A 24,350-nucleotide genomic window follows, 5' to 3' on the forward strand; every position below is an offset into this window, starting at 1 on the left:
AACATCCCCCAAAACCCCAATCTCTGTAGTCATAGAATCATAGAATCATAGGGGTTGGAAGGGACCTCGAAAGATCATCTAGTCCAACCCCCCTGCCAGAGCAGGGTCACCTAGAGTACGTCACACAGGAAGGCGTCCAGGTGGGATTTGAATGTCTCCAGAGAAGGAGACTCCACAACCTCTCTGGGCACCCTGTTGCAGTGCTCTGTCACTCTCACAGTAAAAAAATTTTTTCTGATATTCACCTTAAACCTCCTATAGTCCTAAAACTGTTACATTGCAAGCACTGGTTATTGCTTGCAACCTGTAAAACTCTACCTACCTTTCTGCAGCACAACTTGTGTGTTAATGCAACAGGGTTTTTTCCTCCCATACAGCTTTTACACTGACAAGCATCTCAGAAGTGTTTTTTTTCTGCAGTTCAGCATGAGTGAACGAATAGGGGAAAAAAAAATTTAAAAACCCAAAGGTTTGCTACTATTAACATGAAGGACAAAGAAAGTTTAAATGGCTTGACCACGAAGCCAAGAATATCTAGAAGTAAATACTGACTCAAAGTACAACTATTTATTTTAACTACAAATAAATAGCTGAGTAGATGCTACAGTACCACCATTATTCTGGCATGCTGATGGAAAGGACATATAGTATCCAATCATGCATAAAAAAGATTTCCTTAGCAATTCAGAGCTTTGTGACCAGTTTCTCTTGCCCTGGTGACTATTGGAGGCACTTACTTCAATCTATCCTGGTTTAATATTTTTTTTACAAGTATTGTATAACTTCTGACACAGAATACTCTGTATTCTGTTTCTAGTGAAACCCATGCTAAAACTCTCTGCTACAGAAATAGAAGATACCTACTCCTCAGAGTAGGGTGTATACACACTGTATAGCCCTGCAGTACTCACAAAGCCATGGTAGAAGAATGGAGAGGTTTTGAAACTGGTATGCTAGCAGAAATCTATAAACCTCACAGCTATAGTAAAGTCTCAGAAGTACCAAGCCCAAACCTGCTTGATAAAGACAACTTTTTTTTCCCTACTGCAGCAGAAATGGACAGAGAGGGCTGAAGCCTTGCCTAGCACAGGGTTTTCTACAGTCTGTTTGGATATGCTCAGTAGAGCCCTGTGCACCTAACACTGTGAAAAACAAATACTCTACTGTCATTTGATTTTCTGTATTACCTCTTTCCAGATAACAGAAACATACTGTTTTATCAGCAGTCATCTCAATTTGAACAGCTTTAGTTAAAAGCTAGATTCTGAAAACATTTGACAGGGCTTAATATAAGCAAACACAGGTCACTCAGACTGTGAATACTCAGCCCAGGAACACCCTCCCATCCTTGCTTTGTAAGTAATTCTTCCAACTTGACTTAGCAGTGAGATACTGCTAATAGAAGCAGCACAGCAGTCCACAGAGGCAGTCTGAAGTTCATAACATGCTTCCATTTCTTTAATTAGCTGACAAAGAAAACCTTATCCAATCCTCTGCTGAAAACTTGTTTTACCTGTTATTCCTCTGCAACTTTACTCTAGAAGGCAGGAGACTTACTCATACATTATTCAGTTACATTGCCTTGAGGCAGATTTTCTTCCCTTCCAGAAAGGATCATGTTTCATTAACTATCAGAACACATCACACTATCAGCAGTATCAATGCAGAAGGTAAGTTCAAGACCTATTCAATTGGCTGCAGTAGAGAATGATTACCCATGTATAGTTGGCTGAGCACTCCTAGAATGTGATATACATCTTACTTTTGTTCAATGAAGAGAGTTCTTTTTTTGTTACAGTTCTGTGACCTAAATACCATACAATCAGATTAAACAGATTTGAAAAATGCAGCCAAGTTCATTCCTGAAAAACATAATCTCATTTTCTTCAATTTTGTAGTGACTGGCAAAATTGTGAAGACCTTTGTATTACGACATGTATCTCAACTCCCTTGAACAGAATTAAAATAACTGGAATATTATTTTTTTGTAAATAACAAAAGAGTTACGTTTAAATTAATCACACCAATGGTTATGAATTTCAAGAATTTAATGCTAGCCAAAAGTACAAAGTAGGAAAGTTGCTGTCTCATTTGTATCGGTCTTAAAAAAGAAATTCAGAGAAAGTGTTTACACTGCAGCAGATTTCAGTATTAGCACCTTGAAGAGAAGTTATTGAAGTGTTAAGACAGTGTGGCAACACTGGTATGATAGTAAATACAAAACCATGTAACAGCATGTTTTCACATTTCTACACTTGAAAAAAGTTACTTAAAAAGTACATTAAACTCAGAAGTTGTTCAGTGTATTCACAGTTTGAGTAGAGATGGAATCAAGTGCTGGAGTAGAAAAACGGAGTATGAATTATTCCGAGGCAATTATATTGCAAGTCCAAAGGCACTAACAATGCAGTACATAGTCTTATTCTCCCATCTCACAGTGCAGGTTCCTACAAATACAAAAAAAAGACTTCAGAGAAAGAAAAAAGCTACAGTTATGAAATGCATACCCCTATATGCATGTTTGTAATTGCTTACATTAAGAATCTTAAGATGAAGTTTTCACAACAGCTAGGTATTTCCTATACATGACAATTAGCATCACAGCCAAATGGAAAAAACACCAAACTGTACTGTTACCCCAAAAAGTACAGCACTTGGAAAAAAAGAAAAGTATGCTGCTTAGTCTCAATGGGGCTAGCATTAAAGTTGCAAGCTGAAAAATACAACAGCTGTGTTCCTTACCATCACTGGAGTTGTCCCAGAAGCAAGAGCTTGCCGTATGTAGCCCAGCACCATTCTTTTGCATAATCACACAGGTCACTGTTAGTCAGTGGAGAAGCTTTTATTAATATAATGCTTGCATTAATTAACATTCGCTACATTGTTGCTAGCACAGTACATACACACACACAGAGACATATATAATGTTCATGAGTAGTTGACAGACATGATTTTTGCTAAGATCTTCCCCCCACCCTGCATCCACCAGTGCACTTGACTGTACCAGCTTTAGCAGAAGAGAGAAAGCTGAGCTCACCAATATACTTGAAAGGCTTCCCCAGCTTTGTGAGCTGGCTCAGCGTTTGTTCCACCACACTCGTTGTCCACTGGTTCACTCTGCTGTGCTGGTAGGCATTGCCACCGATTGCACTTTCTATGGCCTGGTGGCGACAAACATTTATCAGCTGTGCTGTCATCAATCTGTGAGGCAGCCACTATCCCATGGAGCACTAAAGAGGAGACCCCATATCCACAGAAAAAATCCTAAATACTTCTCGTCCATACTGATTGTTGGAAATATTTTCAATTCTTAAAAAAACCTCGCGGGTCAGAGTCTGAGACAGGCATAGGGGGAATTACCATGGATTCCATCCTCTCTTCATTTTCTGATATTTTGATTCTTTATTTGTAATTCCTACTCCCATGTACTGAAGTCACAGTTATGAAAAGGATCTTGCACTTAAACAGCCCTGAAGAGACTGAAAAAATGCACACAACAATGGCTTATTCACATACCCTTCTACAGAAATGAACTTTCAGTAGAATAACTTTGGAGGAAAAAAACCCAAATCACAACAAAAGACACATGCAGTTGCTGGCTACTAATAGAGCAGGAGCCTTCAGCTAAATAATCCTTTTTACTTATGATAAGTTTCCCCTTTAAGACAGCAAAAAAGTACATTAAAGTGTTGTGTTTTTCATAGTTACATTTTTTCCCCGCAGGAACTGTTTACAGAACAACCACAACATTATTTCAGATTCAGAAGACACTGGAGGATGTATTAAAGCATGCATATTCGATTTACAGGGCCTGAACAATATAGCTGGTTGGCAACAAGAAAAAAATTGCTCTAGTCTACATGAGGAATTCTGGATACAAAACAAATCTCTCTGGAAATTTTCTAGACAGGAAATTAATGTTTCTTAGCAACAAGGACAGCTTAATCATTTCAAACAAAAAAATCCCCCCTCATTTCAGAGGAAAAGCACCTCAAAGAACACAGTAACATGCACGTGTAGATAGCCTATAAAACCCTCTCTGTGTTACTGAAACACAAAATCTACTTCTATAGGGCTTAGCATACAACATCCCCCTAGAAATTTTAATAGGGATACACTGCAACCAGAGAGGAGCACATGAAATCCTTTCTATTATCTTTCAGATTTGGAATACATATCATAACTGAGGCTGGGTATCATTTCTACCTCAAGTATACACATTGGTTAAATCAACCATTATATATACTTTGATAGTCACTTATCTAGAAATCTATCAGATTTTCTTGAGCATATAACATATTTTCACACCAAGAGAATGAAAATTTTAGCTTACCTCTTTAATGATGCTACTAACTTCATCAACAACAAAGGTAGTCTACAAAAAGAGTAGAGTTTTAAATAATTAGTGTATACATTCTTCTGTTTACAGAGCTCAAGACTGGTTAATAAGAACATGCACTAGAAGTTTAATTTATCCTTGTCAGATTTCTTGCAAATCCAAAGATATTGAGTCTTCCTTTATTTGTTCACACGTACTCTGGGGCTCCCTGAAACCACCCAAGTTAGCATTCTTAGCAAAGTAATGGAAAGTAACAGATAAAATAATATTGGCTGCCCTTTTGAATCCAAGTTTTCCATTTTAATTTGAAAGTACTTTAAAACAATATGCATAGCACTTCTGTACATGTATATTCTCATTTTACAATATGCATTAATGTCCCCAGTTCGCCGAGCAGGGTTGCAGAGATAACCTCAGTGTGCAGACACAGGTTATAAGTAAATGAAACTGATGACTCCAGGGTGACAAAACATCAATTCACAGCTCAAGGAAAAGCTGTCACAACAAGCTCAGCTGGGGACAAAAAGAAAACTACCTCTTGGAAACCAAAGGGGAAACGTAGCTTGTGGGACTTCCCACCACCACCTTCAGCTTTCTCTCCAGCTCCAAGGAGTAGCACTAGGAAAGGTGACAGAAAAGGCCCCAACATTTTACTAATCTTAACACTACTTCCCCTTTTCTTCTAGGGTTAGTACGTTTTCTGGTTTCAGTCCCTCCGCCATTACTGCCTCCCACATCAGGTGGCTAAAACAAGGCACTGCCAGGGGCAGCCCAACCGCCAGGGTCCCGCACGACATCTCCCAGCCTCACCTCATGAATCAGAAGAAAGGAATCAGCCAACAGAAACACACACAACAGCAAACTAATTAATTTCAGAAGACTGAATAAGGATTTCAAAATTAACCTAATCAAGCATACATTGAGTTTCATTCGGAGGTCTATCAGCTTCTCCAGCCAGCCAACACGTGTAACAGCACAACTCGGGTGTGCAGGCAGGACATAGTTACACTCACTTGGGAGAATTTCAACATTACATTCATAAACCTTTGGTCAGAAGGAGAACAGTCGAGTCAGCTGCAATGACACGCAACCCTCAGAGAGATTCAAGCAGCCAAGTGTGCCCTCTGAGAGAAGAAACAGCACATGCTGGGAGATGTGCAGACAATGCCTTTTCTGTAACTATGCAGAGGCACCAACTTCCTCACACACTTCCCTATTTTTAAAGGGTTGTATATGAAGTGGAAAACTGGCTTGTATTTTCAGCTTCTTGACTTCGATTTAATTTTAATATGCCTCATTTGTTTTTATGGTACTGGATTCTACAGGTGCTTACATTTAAGGTGCACCACTGTATTTAACCCACTGGAAAGAGCCACAGATACATTTAAGAATTTGGTTCTAAAGTTTTTATTACTTCTTGAACCTATCCCTTTTTTGGGATGAGAGCATAAATGGATTTAGATATATGAAATAATGGAACATAAATGTCCTGACACCCAGCTCTGTAGTTTGCCTGTTCCAAGTTGCTTAACAATACAACACTATTCCATCCTTTTATAAGATTATAAACCAACTTTTTATATTAAAAAATAAAGGGGAAAAAAATCAGGAGCTTTGTGATTGCTCTGCACTACTCTTCCAGCACATTAAAAGCAGACTTTGATGTTTCCAATGCCTTGTTTAAAAGGGGCGTTCCCAGGCAAAAAAAAAAACCAACAAACTGCAAAGCAGCATTAAATTTAATTCTGAAGACATTTTTGAGAACAGCTATAAGAATGATGTTCAAGTATGTTAATTATCTGTTTTTAAAAAATATCTCTACCTGCGTAACATAGGCCAGGCCCTGCCATCAGGACAAGGCTTTTAGCAAAGCAGAAGCCTGACACACCTTCACCCCTTACACTGCTTTGCTATTGTCTCATCAAGCCACAATGCAGCTGTTGAAGAACAATGCAGCAAATCATCACAGCTCGGAAAACACTGTCCCTCTGCAGGAGCAACACTTGCTTGATAGTCATTTAGCGTAACAGAGAAAACGACCCCCGATTTAGCCAACTTCGTATCTTCCTTACGGGGGTACACAGGAGAGCCGCCTGTCTCATCAGTGAGCCTACAACATGCAGCCTACCTCCTGGAACCCTTCCTTCCGCACAAATAGCTTATCCGAGTCTTCCCCACGCCGATCCGAGGCGGAACAGCAACCCTCCCACCCCGCACTCCGCTCCATCCCGCCGCCGGTGCCATCACACGCCTCTGGTGCCACCACACCCCGCCGGTGCCACCACATCCCGCCGGTGCCATCACACCCCGCCGGTGCCATCACATCCCGCCGGTGCCATCACACCCCGCCGGTGCCACCACACCCCGCCGGTGCCACCACACCCCGCCGGTGCCATCACATCCCGCCGGTGCCATCACATCCCGCCGGTGCCATCACATCCCGCCGGTGCCATCACACACCGCCGGTGCCACCACATCCCGCCGGTGCCATCACACACCGCCGGTGCCATCACATCCCGCCGGTGCCATCACACACCGCCGGTGCCACCACATCCCGCCGGTGCCATCACACACCGCCGGTGCCACCACATCCCGCCGGTGCCATCACACACCGCCGGTGCCACCACATCCCGCCGGTGCCACCACACCCCGCCGGTGCCATCACACCGCTCCGGTGCCCACAACCGCTCCCCGAGGGGCGGGCGGGCGGCGAGAACAAAGGCCGGGCCTGCCTCCCGCCGCTGCCGGGACACAGGGCCCGGAGAGGCCGCCACGGCGCGGCGCCAGCCCGGAGGGGATGAGGGGACCCTCCGGCCGCGGGCTCACCGGGGGAACACCGAGGGCTGGGGTGCGGACAGGCACCGCCCGAGACCCTCGGGCAGCACCCCCGGCCCCGCAGCGGCCCTGCCCCCGCTCCGTTACCTCCTCCCCGGACTGGAACTCGTCCATCTTCCCGCCGCAGCCCCGCACGCCGCAACCGACACCCCCGCACCGTCCTGCCGGCCGGACTGCGCATGCGCGGCGCTGCCGCCCCCTCCGCCCGCTCCGCGCCTGCGCAGTGCGCGCCCCGCGTCCCGGGCGCGTAGCAACGGGGAGCCACCCAAGATGGCGCCGTTTCCATAGCGACGGCGCGGCGGGGCTGGGCCCGCGGGCGGGCGGAGGAGATGGAGCCGCCCGGGTCTGTCCGGAGCCCCAAGGCCCGGGCTGAGAGGGAGATGGTTGCTTGTCACCGCTGTGCTCTTCATACAGCTAGCTTGCCGTCTGTGGTCAGTTGGGCGTGCCTGCGGAGAGGTGGATCCGAGAGGCGGATCCCTGGGGAGGTGGATTTGCATCCTGGTTACGGACACGGCCTGACGTGAAGGCTGTGTCAGGTATGCCTGGGATGAAAAAAATCACGGAAAGACACGGAGAATATGTGAATTCTTACAGTTGCAAGCAGAACCTGTTATTTTCACTAGCCAGAATCAGAATCTGGAGAATTAAATTAAAGGACACGCTTTTAACAATTTATGGCTTTTATTTGTGTGAGCGTTGTGTTTACAGATTGCCAGGATTAGTGATGAACCCAGCCTGTGAAAGATGAAGTATGCAGTGGAAGATGTTATTCAGGTTCAGAGTGGCCTGGATGAACTAGAGAAATTAGTCTGTATAAAGGAGAAAATAACTTAGTGGGGCAAGCACAAAGGCCTACACTGAGGCAGGAGTAACCAGCTCTGTAAATGCAGACAGGACACCGCTGCTACGCTTGGTAGCTGTTCCATAAACAAGAGGGTAGGGGAGTGTGTTGGGTGTGACTTACCTCAATCTGTCACACGATGCTGCTGTCAAAAAAGGGAGATGCCATAGTGGGACGTGTAAATGGACCTGCATCTTGCAGGCCAGTGGACACAGCATTCCCACGGTATTCTGCGCAGTGAAGTCTCGCAAGCCAGGCTGTGTCTGGTGCTAGGCACTGTATTTCAAGAAGGTCGTGAGAGAGTTACAGCCTCTGGCTGCGGGTGTACAGACAGGCCTCAGCTGCCCCGCTCAGCCTCAGCTGTGGCCGCCTCCCTGAGCCACCTGCTCCTGTTTCTGCTGAAGAGGATGGCCCTGACTGGTCACCTCACTTTGGGACTCTGTGGGCATCCTGCAGTCAGTACCTGCTCCGCCTGCCCTGCCGGGACACAGCAGGATACAGTGGCTGGCCGTGGAGCTCGCCCCTGGCCGCTCTTCACCCAGCCCTGTGCTCGCAGCTCCCACCGAACAGAGTCCAAAAGGGTCAGGTCTAGGGGAAGGCTGAACAAGTGGGGTTTGTTTAGAAAAAAAGAATAAAAGGATTAAACTTGGTTACATTCTTAGTATCTACGAGATACTGCAGCAGTTTTACATGTCCAGAGGTGAGAGGGAAAAATACAATGAGATAAAAGTGTGACAATTAAGGCTTTGGTTAAATAGTAGTGGAAAACAGGCAGTAAGGCTAATGTTCCTTAGCCCAGCTTTGTGGGCTGTTGTCGTGGGTAGTTACAGTCCTCGGATTATTTATGGTCTTTCACTTAGTTAAAGCCTCAAATCCAAATATTCTTTGTTGTGTTAGCTCTGTGCCAGTTGCTTTCTCTTCAGTGACACAGTTGAAGAAAGTGATTGAACTTGACATGCACAGGTGGAAGTGTTTGAACCTGTTTAACTTAATGAGGTTATTGGGTGCTATTTTGAACTTCATTACTCACACATGGTTGTACAGTAGTTTGAATTGGGATATCCAATCAAAATGCTATTTTAATTGTTATCTGAGATCAGCTTTCCAATTGTGAGGTAAAACAATTTTCTTTTTGAAGATGAATTATTTTTAATTTTTTTTTTTTCTATGCTAGTTGCTTTGTCATTCAGACCTGAATAGAAAACTTTTATTTCCAGGATAAAACTATTTATGATACAAGCAGGGTTTTCTGTGTTAGTGCTGGAGACATTGAGGTTAGTAGAGTTTTCACATCTATAGTATCAGAAAAAGAAATGATGTATAACTCAAAGCCACTTCTCTTCCTGTGTGTAGCTGGAAGACTGAGCATATTTTCATGATATCAATCAGCTTTGATAGTCTCTTGTGTTGAGTCTCTTTTTAACGCTCAGCTCACGTGTTTTAATGTTAAAATGAAATAAGGATAACTGATCTTTGATTGCTAGTTGCTGTTGCTGGTAACAACACCAGAGATTTGGCAAAAGCTGTCGTAACAGTAGAGCTCTTACTTGAGTGTATTTTCTTGTAGCTGTTTTGGGGGTGCTCCTCTGTACATAAGTCAGTCTAATTTTGGTGTACAAAGGAAGGAAAGGGGGCGGAGAACAGCCACCAGTTCAAGTTAAGGAAAGATAAATAAATTATAACAGCACTACTCATCTCTTAAAAGCAGTTCACTTCCATGCATCTTTCTTTTATGGCTGCTGAAGAGGTAAGGACATCTTTTTAATGTGTTCTGAATGACATTGCACAGGGGGATGCATTTTTACTTACTGGAATGGTATTTTTTAGACTAAAAAGATTTAATGGTGTCCTGGTTTGAGCCAGGATAAAGCCAGTTTTTCTTTTGCTGATTCCTTTTTTTTCTTTTCAGTGAGCTTTCTTCAACAAGCACTGCACGGTTCAGTTTTCAATCTAGCCAAGTCTCTCTTTTTTTCTCTCTCTCCTTCCCTACCTGGGTGGGAAGGGGATGGGATTGAGAGCATTGTTGTCAAACTGAGTCAAACGGTGACAAATGGAAAGACCACAGCTAGAACTTAGAAAAAAAAGTTGGTTTGTTTTTTTAATTTAAGTGCAGGGGTGGGATGTTTTTAAAATCACAAGACATAACTTTGGTAAAACATTATTTAAAAAGTTATTAATAATTTTCATGTGTATATGCAAGGATGTGAAAAATAAACTGTCAAAAACAGGTAGTATAAAATAACACTTGTAATTTTCTTAACTAGGAATAAATGTATGTCATTGTCCTCTGCATGACAGAAAAAAAAGACATAAATTCTGGGAGCTTTTTGTAATAGTTTTTACTCTTAACCTCCTTTATCTGTATTCTAGCTAGGTTATTCTTCTGGGTTGATGGTGGAGTAATCCAATTACCTCAAGTCAATGGAAGCTGTGACTTTAAAAGATCAGTTTATTTATACTTGGTTAAGTGTCATTATTTTGCTTATGCTGAAGGATCTGAAAGGAGATCAGTAATACATTACAAAAATTACAAAATTGCCTTGAGAAAAAGTAGCTCACTGAATCAGGCGTTTCTAAATTCAAAACTTTATATATATAAAAAAAAAGTAGCTACCTTTTGCAAATTTAATCTTGTCCTAGGCAGACCTTTTGATTTATGTTCACTTTCATAATTACAAACTATTTTAGCCCGATACAAAAGAAAGAAGCATGATCTTCTGAGATTGCACTGTGTCTGCCTCCCTCTCCTAAGATGTGACCGCATTGGTTATCCCATCTCCCTTGCTTTGAGACTGCACGTGATAGTCACAGAAAGCTATTGATTCATTTGCAAGGTACCTGACACTGGTTTATTTTAAATACGTAGTTTAAAATAATGCTTGAACAAATTATTTTATGTGAGCTTTGTGCTGAAAAGGGAGAAGTGTCATGGTGTCAACCTCATAAAGAGGTTGATGTTGCTTTTGATTTTACATACGAGATGCTTGGCTTTGAGGTTGGCTGACCCTGTAAAATAGCTAGCTTGATTCAGTGAGTAAACATGAAAGAAGGGCGTTTGTGAAGGTTTTTAAGATTGTTTTTTCCTGTCAAGGAGGGTCATTACTGAAAACACTTTTTTATTGATGCCAAAAGACTAATCTACTGCAGGCATCTTCAGTATTAGAAAAGCTCTTATTTTACAGTGGTAGAGAGCTTTTCAGTCCAATTTGAACACCTCTGTGAAGTGATTGCAAGTTAAAGTCTGTTATGGGGTACAAGTATTATCTCCCTTTTGGGAGATAGTACTTTATTTTTAAAGCTACCTCATCTAGATTTTTATTTATCTTTGAACATGCACAAAAAATTGACATAACAGAATGCTTGTCTGAACTTAAATCTTCATAAAGATTAAAAACACCCAACAACTATTGGAATATCCAGGTGTAATATTAATAGAGCTGCTGGCTACGTGGATTTTAAGCTTTATTCTGTGCAGCCTGGATGATCTTGCCCAGTGGTGAGAGAGTCATGGAGGCTTTTTTCTCTGTGCGTAGTGGAGATACTGTGGGACACAGGGCCCCTGGCACTTCTGTCTGCAGCAGGTTTGTTCTGTTGCTTGATGCCAGAAAATGATGGTAGCCTTTCCACCTTGGTCCTTGTGGCTGTGTACTGCTGCCATTGGATTCAGTGCTTATGGTTTGTCACTGCGAATAGAATATGAAGTGCAGCAACAGGCCTACTGGTTAGTGTGATGGTGTTTGCACCATCACTGGCAGGCTGGAGTCAAATGCCCTTCTGAAGAATCCTGCCCTGGCTAGAGTAGAATCTGTGTCTCCCAAGGGGTATAGCTGCAAGCAAGACAAAGTGGAAACAAGGGGAGGATCTAAACTATTCCCTTCGCTTACACAATTTAGATTTGTGTAAGCCTGAATAACTGAAAAAGTAATTGAAAAAAGCAACCATATGCATTTCTAAATAAGATTCTGTATGCCCCCAATATTTTTCATACACTATTATGTCATTTGAAATCCAGTTCCCAAAACAGGCTTGAAATATGGGAAACTTTGTGCTTGTCTGTGAAAAAGAGAGGTAGTCCCTTTTTAAAGAATTTGAAGGAGATATCCAGTACCATCTACTTCTATGCTTGCTTATCTGCAGGTGTTGATCTTAGTAACTGTTTTACAGTGGCATGTTTTTAATAGCTTTAAGAAGTTTATATATTTTCTTTAGGATCACTAGAGCAGTTTTATTGCATACACCTAATAATGACTGTCATTACTTAGTTTTTTGTGATGCTTCAGCAGGATTTTTTGATTACGCTGTAGATATGCTAGCCTTTGGAAATGCTAGGAGTTTTTAGAAAGCACAACTTAATGCTGCAATGGGTGTTTTGGTATCCTGTATAGTGCAGAAGTTCCTGAGTTTGCACTGTCTGCTTTTTCAGATTGTATTGGCTTGGATGGCTTTAAACATGATCCTCAATCCTGGGAGGTGTTCTTGAGGTAAAAGATGAAAGCAGATGCAGGATGAGGGGGCCTTTGAAAATGACATATATTGTGTTTTAAAATTGCTCAGGCTTTTTAGGTTTCATTTGAGTCACTTCCTGTGAAATTGCAGTTGGTAAGGAAATAAAATATGTCTATCTCTGTCTCTTTTGTTTCCACAGGAAACCAATCTTCCCCCCCCCTTTGTTTAACACTGCTTCTGTGAAATGCTTTGTCCTTTTGGTGTCTGTTGAACCATTTAATTAAAAATATGAAAGAATGGAATACATGCTGTTTATAAATACAAATTAGCACCTCCTGTTTTTGTTTTTTTTGTTTGTTTGTTGTAATGAGAAATTAAGTAACTTAATTGTGATGAGTTGTACGTAAAATAATTCCCTGAACCAGCAGAAATACATTATCACATATACATATGAAGTTTTGTTTGTCATTTAAAAAAACCCCAAACTTTAAACTTGCTGTATTTTATCATAATGATCCAGCAATTCAGATAGTTGGTCAGATTCTCAACTGTACAAAAAATGTGAGGCTGTATAGTTGAGTGTTAATAGACCATATGTTAAGACTGTCTGAAGAACATCTTAATACCCCTCCTGTATCTGAATTAGTGCATGAAAGGTCTGAGGATAGCAAAATGTGGTCTTAACATACTATTTGAAATGTCTTGAAGAGATAATAAGGTGTATTCTTTTTTTCCCTAGGCCTGGAAATCCCAAAGATACAAGACCAAATAATAATTAAAAAAACATTCCCCAACTGCTTTACACCATCTCCTGGTAAATTGTCCTTCCATCTGTTGACAGTTACAGCCCTATCTAGGACCTTGCTGCAAGCTCTCATCTCTTTTGGAACCACTCTCAGCAGCAGAAGAAAAAATAAAAGAACAAGAAGTTCTTTCATGTGAAAAAGACAAGACTGCTGTGACCTTGCATAACTGTTCACGTTCCCTGGGTAGCATAGACACTTAATTGATGACTTGTGTGAAAACAGACACAGTTATTTTACTCTTCAAGGGTATGACACAGTGAAAAGTATCACCCATCAAGTAAAAGCGCAGGCACTTCGTAAACATTCAGACTACATTATACTTTCTAAAGTATTATCCATTGTTCTGGATGTAATAGAACCATAGGATAGAAGTCCATAAAATAAGTGAAGTTTGATGAAAATGGCCTGTGAATTTAATCTAAACTTCCTTAAGGAATTGGAACGAGAGGCTGTTCTGGAAGTCCTATACCGTGACCAGACTCTGAGAAAAACAGAGGAGGAAAGAATAAGGTATCTGCTGTTCCCCTATTCCTCTATTTCTATTATTTTTTTTTTTTTCCTCAGAAGTACTTTTCATCCTCTTTGCTTTCCTTCCATATTTATTTATTTATTTATTTATTTATTTTACTTCTTGTTAGCTAATGTTTTTTTTATTCTTTGGGAAAACTGAAGGTTATCCATAGCCTCTTGGGTTTACTCTTACTATTGACTACTGTACAATAAAGATGAGCAAATACTGTTCAGTGAATAATCTACTTGATGAATTTTACTTCTAGCTTTCATAGAAAATTCAGTTGCTGCCTGTGTTTTTCCTGTGAAAGTTTTATAGTATTCTCATAATATTCCTAATGTATGCCTATATAGTCCTGGTAACACAGAACATGCTTATTCCTGGCTTATTTAACTTACACTGTGCCAAATCTGGAGTTAGGGATCATTGGATACCTGCTCAGTGTGCTGAATCCATCTGTGTCCCTTCTCACAAACAAGCACATCACTCTGTCTCAGAGGTTGTTGCTAGTGTCAATAGGTATCATTGGTTAGGAAAATTTTTGTTTAATTGCTTCACACTATGCAAGCATCTCAGTTGTGAAGGAAAGGGACAATCCTCCAGCATTTTATTTGCTTTACAGCAGTGCTAGAGCAAGCATTTCCTTGAAGCTCATATCCTTCTTTGTCACACTGCATCCCCATGTAAAACAGGGTATTTGTGTTGCCAAGTTAGAATTTTTTTTTGTCACCTCAATGTAGAAACTTAAATTTGCTTACAGCAAATATTTATGTAAGTATTACTGGATGTATGAAATAATTGTGAAATATAAGTAAAGGGTTATAAAGAAAATCTAAATGGATTAGAAAATCCCCAACAACTGTTGATGATGTCACTAATAAAAACATGGATCTTGATTATTGGTACATGTAGTGGAAGCAAAGTCAGTGAAAGGGAGAGGTTTTGATACTTCGGTCTGTGGGTTTTATTTAACTTTTAGATTATGCATTTGTTAATACTATTTTTACTTGATAGGATATTTGATTCTTGGATAAATTTGATTAAAAAAATATAAAATGAAAGGGAACACCATTTAGTCTGAGCTTTTTTCTTTTTTTGGGAACGTGTGATCACTTGCATGTACAATTTCAGTGCCCTGCCCTGAGTGTGCATAACTGACACAAACAGAACCTTTTTATGCTTGACTATTTCTGTGTTTGCATGCACAGTTGTGGTTGCATATACAGACACACTGCAAAAATGCTGTCTGGAGAGGACTTCAGGCAGTGCTCAGTGGGGGTCAAACTTCAGAGCATGTCTCCCACTAGTCATGATATTGTGCAACCAGTTATTAGCTTGTGACTTACATGTGGGTTTTGGTCTATTTAAGTAATTTACTGATACTTATTTCTTTTTCTGGGGGAACCAGGAAACTGAAACAGCAGCTGCAGCAGCTTCGGTGGAAAGGGGCAAGAAATCTAAGCCATGAATACCAGGAGAGATCTTGTGCTCGCTGTCAGAAATCGCTTGGGGTATTGATGAACAGAGGTGCAGTGTGCAATGGGTGCAGCCACCGAGTGTGCTCAGAGTGCCGAGTCTGCCTGAATCCCTGCCTTTGGAAATGCACTGTCTGTTATGCTCATGGGTAAGAAATTTTACCAGTTGGAGGAAGTGCTGTTTTGTACTGGTTTATACTAGGTTTGTGTGTATCTGTTGCTTTAAATAATGAATGAAACAAAGCATCTGGTGGAATGAAAATGCTGGGTGAAGGACTTGAAGCAATTAAAATGATGGGAATTTTGCATTACACTTCACGTAGTCAAGATCACCCTTCCTGTATCTAGCAAAATGGATCCTCAAGGTAAGCCAGAGGTAGTGTGGCAAAGATGATAAAGCACTACAAGGGAAAGGTAAAAAGTTAACTTTCATCTTCCTCCTCTAGATGCCTCCCTCCACTTCCTCTTCTTTTAAATTGTTTTCCAGTTATTTGATGGCCACAGTGGAAATCCCCTGCAGAGAGCAGCTAGTTGTTAAACTGCCGTTTGTAGCACTGTGTACCCTTAGTTATTTAATAAGCTTGTCCAGGTATTAAATGGTAAAACCAGGAAAGCATTATTTAAATGAATTAAAAGACATTTTTACTTTTTTCTTGAGGAAGTCACTTTTTTTCTTAATAATATAGAGGAATTCTTCAGCTGTCCTTGAAATTCTCTTTATAGCAAAGAGACAGCACTTTTGTTCTTGTTTATTTGTGATGAAAAGTCCATTTAAAATCAGCCAGACACCTTCTGTTGCCTTCAGTGAGCTTTGCAAAGCTGTAAATCTCAAGAGAGACAGGGAGTGCAGCATTGTGGTAAATGCTACTCAGTGCCTTTTGTTTACCCCAGTGTGGGAAAAACTGGGTGACTAAGAAACATAAGAGCTGCTTTTCCAGCCATGAACAACCATAATTTTGAGTCTTGGTTACCACTGGAGTATATTTTCCTGAAAAAACATTAATCCTAATCAGCAATACTGAGATAGTCTCCTAGACACTAGGGTCATGTTTGTAAGGAACATGCTTTAACACCTCCATGGAAGAGCCTGCAGGGATAGGTGAATGTTTATTGTTTACAAAATAAGAAATTTAAAACCCCACATGGGCTGATGAAGTTTCTATCTTTCAACTTGAAGAGGCATCTCTTACCTGAATGGAGTTGGTGCAGTGTGGTTTTTAAATTAATCCTGTCTTTAGGAATCTAGAGAGGCATTTGCTTTGAAGGAGGTTCATCTGTTTTACCTGACAAGGATAGTTCTTTATCAGCTTTATTGTCACACTTTTGGTCATAGCTTAGCTTAATAATTTTTTTTTTTTTAAAGTTATTTCCAGATCTGTTTTCATCCTGTGAGTGGTCAAATCATCACATGAGCCTTTGCAGAACTGGAGATGAAATTCTGGGGAGATAACCATGAGCAGTGGGAAGAACATAAAGAGAAGGCTAGAGATAAGGATTGAGGGACTACCAATGCAGAACCCTTGAAGATCTAGTGCAACCAGAGATTTCAGACATTTATTAGTTAATAGATCTCTGTCCAAAGTAATTAAGTATCCTGTCTCAAATTCATTTTAACCTAATTTTCAAACACATCTGTGCTCAGTTATGCAGAAGGATCTATGGTTAGGCATGTAAATAAATAGTAAAATCTACACAGGTAGTCAATTCTGTGAATAATTTGCATTGCTACATACACAGGTGTATTTTAAATGCTTAAAATCAAGCCACAGAAAGAATAAACAATAACCTACCTACAGTTTGTCAATTTTAACATAGAGTAAGGTGAGGTGTGAAATGGCAGACCTGAGGGTTTTGTTGCCTGGCCTTTGGTGGATATCAATACAGCTCTTGTGTTTAGAGATTTGCTTTCTTAGGGAGGCAAGCCCTACATGAAATTACTGTCTGTATGTTGTTGCCAATTTCAAGCAAGTTTGGCAGAGGGAATGGTAATAAAGAGATTAATTTCATAGAAGCAAAATGAACTACTGGGTAGAGAAAGAAGTTTAGCAGGGCTTGCCCTGAGGAAATTTTTGTGGTGGGACTTCACTCTATAATAAACATCAGAAAATCCACATGGAACAGATGTATACCCTAAGAGCTAGTAACACATTGAGATGAGAATTTGTACCCTGAAGACTCCAGGGAATCCTCTCCCCAGTTAAATATTTTTTTACCTCTTTAATAACAGGTGAGTTCAGATTTCAGACTTCATCTGATTCAGCTGGGGACAACAAAATGCAAGAGTCAATCTGCTGAAAATCTGTTTTTGACAGACCTATTTAGTCTGATAATATTTTATACTTGTTAATCAATACTTTTCTCATGCTGTGATCCTGGTGTCTGTGTATGACATGGACATCATTGATGTTAGCCTTCACACAATGGAGAGGGATGGGCCCTGAAGCCATCACACCATCAGGGTTGTGGAGCTTAGTGCTGCCCAGCAGCCATCCCAAGTTCTGCTTGGGAGCATATCCCCTGTCATTGACTTTCACTGCTCCTCAGGCTAGGCTGCAGATGTAAACACAAGTGCCTGGGGCTGTTAGACAAGTTGGTTGTGTAGACTGGAGTGGTCCACCGGAGTGGACCCAGTTCTCCTGGCCTCAGACCAATGCCTAGAGCAGTGTGCACTGCTTTCCATGGGCAGTCCTACATAGAAAAAGGGAAAAGAAGATAATGGAGGTGAGGAATACTTTGTTTGCAGACCCTCAGCAAAATCAGTGAATGGAGTGAGCAGTCATGAAATCCTAGTTTTATGGTAGGATTAAGAAGTATTGTTGGATTGTTAAATGTTTATCAACCATTTGAAGACATACACTTTGGAAAATGTTGATTCAAATGTCTTTTGCTTGTTTTTCAGAGATGTGAAAGTAAAGGCTGGTGAATGGTTCTTTGAAGAACGAGCAAAGAAGTATCCAGGTGAAGGTAACTGCTGGAACAGACCATAAACTGCTGTGTAATGTGTATTCCTCACCTAAGTGAAACCCAGTACATAGTCTGCCACTGAATTTAATGTTTCTTTCACTTGGTGAGAGATTTTTCAGAAGTTAACATGCTAATAAATAAACATGAACACAAACTAGCAGAATGCATTTAAGAGTATAATTTATTTCCTGTAAGTAATAAGAAAATTGCTGCCTATCTCAATTTGAATTAATGAGCTTGTAAGGCTTCTAAGAAATACAGTGATGTGAAATAAATATAGAAACTTTAAAATATATGTTCAGGAAGGAAATTATCTTGCATCCATTGTTTGTCAAAGTTAAAACTTCATTTGTTTTGACTGTGAAAGTTCTAAAGCTTAAAGAAATGACATAGTGGAATTTTAAAAACTGTAAATAGCTGTAAGTCAACAGGGAGGTAAACACTTTACTGTTTCTTTACTTTTGCCCAGCTGTCCCATTGCCTTGTATTCAGTCTTCTTAGAGCAATCGAAAATGCAAAGCCCTAAAAGAAATTATAGTGAAGGTGGATTGATTGCCATATGGAGAGTGTGTTTCACCAGCCAAGGGGCTGATGAGGTGGAGAGCGTTTCCTTCCTCTTTCCCTTATGTACCAGTTCAAATAGGCAACAATTTCACTTTGTGCCTGGCTGCAGCTAATTGTTACAGTTTCGATTCCAGTACCTGTGTGGTATGAAGAGCACTGAACCTTAATTACCTCTTGGGAAACTTGAATAGGAAGGAGTTTATAAAGGGAGGAATATAATCAGGCAGATTTTGTGTAGTAGACAGCGGGTAGTATGTTAAGAAGCTGAGCCCTATTTCCTCCTAAAACAATTTAGAATCTGAAAAATTTCACTTAATTCCATGCTAGCTAACATGATTTCTGATTTTAATATATTAATTGACTGATCTTTTAAAGCACAGTTGTATTCCATACAGATTGTTAATAATTTTCCCTCGTATTCTTTTTAGCGAGTCTAAAGCTGGTATTTTTAACATGCCTCACAGTTATTGGAAAAATGCTGTATTGTTCTCAGACACTGAATCTGGTATTGCAAGATATAAACTGTCCCCCTTTCTAGTTAAATAAGTGAGTTCTCACCTTGCATTATCAAAGCTTTGTGGGTGCTGGAAGCATTTTGCTTAGTTAGTCTATTAGTAATGCTGTTGAAATCACAAAGATCTAAGGATATACAGAAGATAAGTCTGCAGGGAGAAATACGTTTTGTTTAGTTCCTTTTGATCAGACCAACTGATATAATTAAAGACATTAAAAAATCTCAAACTTTGAAACACAGCAGCCGTTGTAGCTACATATCCTTCAAGCCTGGAGAGACAGTGCCCTCTTTTGGTTTGAAAATATAACAGAAGTGAGATAGTCACTGTAAAATACGTTTAACTGAAAAAATACATGTTACAGTGAAGTTTTCTCATACTGCAGAGTAAAAAAAAAAAAAAGCTACATCAGCATGCTTTTTAGTAATTTTGTGTAGCTTCTACCTAAAGAGTAAAATTAATATATTTTCATAAAAGTTGTAGGTTGCTTTTACAGACTAATGAATTAAAAAATGTAAGAAATAATTTAATGATGCAAATAAATCGAGATGCCAGATACTACTTTAGTAATAACAGAGCATTAAGTCTGGAGATCTAATTGAAATTTGTAACATCAATAAGTGGGTTATTGTTTCTACCGTCACCAAGATCTGCTACTTATATGTAAGCAATATGTTATAATTAATAACATCTTCAGCAAAGCATGGATCACATGCTGCTTGCTGTGTTTGGAATGATTAGTGATTAAAGCCACTCCAGATGTTTTCAGTCAGCCATTTGTTACATACATTTAGCCCTTCTTTCTGTTTGCAGTCACTCAGGAGCAAACTGCATTTTTATGTCTTCTTTGTTCCTGCCTGATGGAGCGCTTGCTCCTTGGTGTTCTTTACATCATGTGGCTGCTCACCTGAGGAACGTGACATGGTAGCCATTTCCCCCCAGGGGTGGCTGAAGCAAAGGGTTTTGCTCATATTTGTAAGCTAGTCACATGTTTTCATGATTGTTCAAGTGTCTAGTAGGAAAAGAGAAAAGAATTTTTCATAAGATGCAAGAGATTACCACGCGTCACTCTTGTACATATTTTCAAGCCTTCCATTGTGTTTGAGGCTTATGGTTGAAGTGTGCTTCAGCACAGTGGGCCTATGCATTACGTGCCTCCTGGACCTCAGGAAGCTGAGGGCACTTAGCAGCCTGGAGGAATAGGCCTGTTTGCATCTGTCCATCATTGTCCTCAGCATTTGTGAAGAGCTGGTCTGAACGTGTCGCCTGTGAGAGGGGAAGGTGAAATCATGACAGAATTTGTGATACAGGAGAGACTTGCTTGTTGCTTGGCACGTATACTGACTGTCAGGTGGGGGTTTCACTCCTGGCTTGCATGTGCATGAGCTTCTGTAAATGAAGGCCAGTTCCTGAAGTGGCACTGATTTAAAAAAGCATTATGCAGGTGTTAGTAGCTGTTGTTGTTGATAAATGACCTTTGGGTGATTTTGTTTCTCCTTCACAGGCAGACATGAAACAGTTGGTGCAAAGCTCTTGAAATCTTATCAGAAACTGAGGTAAGACTCATAAAAGGACAAATGGTCCTAGGACACTGGGAAATTGTATAGGCAATATATTGTATGCTATAAACTGGCCAGCAGTTTATGGTTTTGTTTTGCTTTGTTTAATTTTGAAAAAGGAATTTCAATACTTTTGGAGTACAAATGATAAAAGCATAGAAAATTTACTATTTTTATCTCTCAGCCATTCATAGAAAAGGTCTTAAGTACAAAAGAGAGTACTATGTTTAGATTGATGGTTCCTTATTTACTTGAAATGAAGGAATGTGCAGGTTTTTTTATAGTATCTGCTTACATTTTTTTGCATACTTGTTTACACCATTATCTTTCAAATTTACACGCTCCTTTTGAATGATAAGATACAAAAATTATATACTAGCTGTAATATCAATAACTTAATTATTTCCTCAATGGGAGATATTGCTGATTTTATGGCTTTAGACTAAATAGTAGACAAGAAACTCTGTGTTCAGGAAGGTGTGTCTGCTTACTGAAACTTAAGTAAAACATCCAGTTTACACTGAATAAATACTTTTACTTGAGGGCTAAGCATGACCATACTGAAATTGTTGCCAGTGATGTATAATGAAATATCAGTCTACTTAAACTATATTGTATAAAATAAACTCTTCCTTTTTTTTTTTTTTAAAAAAAAACCTAACAACTAAAGTAAGATACAAAGAGATGGCCTTGATTTTATGATAATTATCTATTGAAGCATAGCTGCATAAACCAGAAACTTACAGTCAACTAGTTATGATCCTAACCACAGCTGCTTAAGGACTTGCTTTTACCTAGATGTGGTAAAAGAAAAAGAGAATAAAAAAAGTTTACTGGCTGCCTTTAGGGTTCGTAATTGTACTGTTATCAAACTCAGTCAGATAACATTTTTTTATTTAATTTTTTTTCCCCAAAAGCTATTTACAACAAAAGAAATGGCTGGAATGCTGTAAAGAGGTTCTAACAGCTCTGGGCCCGGGCAAGGAAGGATCCTCTTAGTGTTAAAGATGACTGTTTTCTGAAAACATCTCTGAAACAGAGATGGGGTGTGTTACACTGGAATTGTGTTTTCACATTCAGGACAGGGACTGTAATACTGCCATCTATACAGAAGCCTGTCCCAAATTAGGCCTTCCTAATTGTTTTAAATTAATAATTCTGCCTAGAGCAGCCCAAGATTGGGAAGATAGTAGTCCTAATTCTTACAAACTTGTAATAAGTTTGTGCTGCAACTCTTTAAGACCCAGATCTTCAGATGGCAGGAAAGCAGGTAATAAGTATACTGTGCACAAATGTGGTTTATTTATTCATCTATTAGCTCAATGTATTAATTGTTGCACTGTTTATTTTCTCTTAAACTTCTAGTAACATTTCTGTTGTCCCTCCAACTCCACCTCCTTTCACGGCAAGCAACATGACAGTAACTGTATGTATCTTCAAAACATATGTATGCACATACCTCTTAGGGTGCCATCCATATGAAAAGGCCAGTCACAGAAATGCAGTAATTAGCAACTGCTGTAGCATCACCTTGCAATGTAAATGCTGCTTTAAGTTCCTGTAATTTTTTATATGCTGTGTTGGTAGTAGGAGAAGTCAGAGTCTATAATGAGAGATGTTTTCAGTTAGTTTTCAGTTTTTGAGGGAAGTGATTAACTCTCTCTAGTGGTTTTTGGTGCCTCACTACAAGGAAGGCTGGACTGAGATCTCCTGAACTGCCCTCCAGCCTGAAGAATCCCACGATCCTATGATACTCAGTAGCCATTTATAAAGAGATCATTCCATATGTTACTCTCATTACTGAGTGACAAACAGTTAATATGATGGTTGCCTTTGCATTACAATTTTTAGTGGGCAGAATAGGATGCTAGGGCTGAGAACTCTTTGAAGTCACACTAAGTTACTATTTGATTTCATTTTGGACTGAGTCCCGAGGCTCTGGTTTCAAAGCCCATTGCAATCCTGTAAATATTCTAATATATGCATACCTGGAGTTTGATCAAAACTCTTTGATTCAGAGGCTCAAGAACATCTGTAGTAGTAGTAGTATTAAATATGTTACAACAAATCAGTGATGTAATTAGTTGTATTTATGAAGTTGCTATTGAGATCTTCCTTCAAGTTCCACTTGCATATCAAAGAGTACGGAACCAAAAAGATTATTTTCCCTCTTTGTACGTTAGTGTAACTGTGGTCAACCATGTTAACATGTCCTCAGGTATATTTGTCTTCAGAAGAGAGTACGGGGCTGCAGCCTTACCATCTGATTGTTATGTGGTCTGTAGATATGTGATTGTGATAACTTTAAAACAGCAGATATTGTGTGTTTTCTTACTCTTGGCATCTCCCATTTGCAGGAACTCAGCCAATCAAAAAGTTTTAATAAATCTGTGGAAAACTTGTTTTTGTCTCTCACAACACATATAAAAAGTAAGTAGTTTTCACTGCTTTGTCATTCTAGACTAACATAGTCAAATGTTTTGATTTTTTTCTAAAATGTTGGCCAAAAAACAGTTATAAACAAAAGGTAATGAGTAATGGCTGAAGTGACTAACGCCAAGACTGAGCCAACTTGAAAAATAAAACATTAAGTCTAATTCTCCCTCAGTATTTTGCTCGTTTAGCAAACTGATGATACCAACCCAGAATGCCTTTCTTGTAAAGATGTGAAAAGACTGTATAATTTTAATTTTAAGTTTACTGTGTTCAGATGCAGTATATTTAACTCACGTTAGCACAGCATAACCATTTTCTCTTGTAGTGATCTTTGTGTTATCTGTCTGCCTTGAACCTCAGCAGACCCTGTCAAAGAATCTATCATGTAAGGGAAGTAGTTTAACATTTTCATTCACTGGCAATTTTCAGGAGGACTTCCTTCCTCTTTCTCTCTCTAGTGATATGGTTTATTTCAGTGCATACTGAAGAGCCAGCCAGTCCTAACAGCTCTTTTTTCATTCTGATGCTTTTGGTTCCTTCCATTCACTTATGCTGCCCTGCTGTTCCTTAGGGTGCAGACTGTATGTGCACCTCTAATCCTAACTACACAGAGGACAGCCAGCATTTGTGAAGAACAGATTAAAGGCATCTGTGGCCAGAGGAAAACCACTTCTGAGCCTTACAGAGATTACAGGGGCTTGCAGATGTGCATGTATTTGAATACACAAAACACCTTAGTGTTTTGTTACTGGCTTCAGCTTAGACAACCCCAAATGTGAGATCAGACCTGAAAAAATTTGGCTTTAGTGCCTTTCTGCCCTTTCCCCTAACTCTTATTTTAGCTCTTGTTTGATCCTTCCTCTAACTTCTTCCACCCATCCTAAAGGGCTTTTCCTCTTTAACTGCACAAATGTGGTGTTACGTCTGTGTGAACATATTAAAGCCATGCAGAGAGACAGTGGCTGTTTGTTCTTCACATTGGAAGTGTAGTGTAGGGGTGGCACAGGATATTTCGTTACTGGAAGCAGCTAGCTGAGAAGGCATAGAGTTGGATTCAAAGTA

The 24,350-nt window shown here is 39.9% G+C and overlaps 2 protein-coding genes across 2 annotated transcripts in view; one reads left to right on the forward strand and one right to left on the reverse strand.

Annotated features, from left to right (window-relative positions):
- Window positions 1-2,033: 2,033 nt before the first annotated feature.
- On the reverse strand, window positions 2,034-7,342 carry DYNLT1 (dynein light chain Tctex-type 1). The gene is made up of 5 exons (XM_051615665.1): window positions 7,262-7,342; window positions 4,334-4,375; window positions 3,038-3,161; window positions 2,743-2,820; window positions 2,034-2,447 (listed from the first exon to the last, which is right to left on the reverse strand). The coding sequence occupies exons 1-5, from the start codon at window positions 7,286-7,288 to the stop codon at window positions 2,377-2,379; spliced, it is 342 nt and encodes a 113-aa protein (XP_051471625.1). The 5' UTR covers window positions 7,289-7,342; the 3' UTR covers window positions 2,034-2,376.
- Window positions 7,343-13,531: 6,189 nt separating this feature from the next.
- Window positions 13,532-24,350, forward strand: part of SYTL3 (synaptotagmin like 3) — a 29,208-nt gene continuing 18,389 nt past the window's right edge. The window contains exons 1-6 of the mRNA XM_051615658.1: window positions 13,532-13,777; window positions 15,187-15,402; window positions 18,153-18,217; window positions 20,798-20,849; window positions 22,218-22,278; window positions 23,210-23,282. Of these exons, the coding sequence (XP_051471618.1) occupies window positions 13,662-13,777; window positions 15,187-15,402; window positions 18,153-18,217; window positions 20,798-20,849; window positions 22,218-22,278; window positions 23,210-23,282 (583 nt within the window). The 5' untranslated portion in view covers window positions 13,532-13,661. The remainder of the gene's footprint in view (window positions 13,778-15,186; window positions 15,403-18,152; window positions 18,218-20,797; window positions 20,850-22,217; window positions 22,279-23,209; window positions 23,283-24,350) is intronic.

The sequence above is a fragment of the Apus apus genome, chromosome 3, assembly GCF_020740795.1.
Source record: "Apus apus isolate bApuApu2 chromosome 3, bApuApu2.pri.cur, whole genome shotgun sequence".
In the NCBI taxonomy this organism is placed as follows: domain Eukaryota; kingdom Metazoa; phylum Chordata; class Aves; order Apodiformes; family Apodidae; genus Apus; species Apus apus.

Coding starts and splice junctions, on each gene's coding strand:
- DYNLT1 (XM_051615665.1), bottom strand. CDS start 7,288: ATGGACGAGTTCCAGTCCGGGGAGGAG. Junction 4,376..7,261: donor AGTTCCAGTCCGGGGAGGAG/GTAACGGAGCGG, acceptor CTCTTTTTGTAG/ACTACCTTTGTTGTTGATGA. Junction 2,448..2,742: donor CTGGGACAACTCCAGTGATG/GTAAGGAACACA, acceptor TTGTATTTGTAG/GAACCTGCACTGTGAGATGG.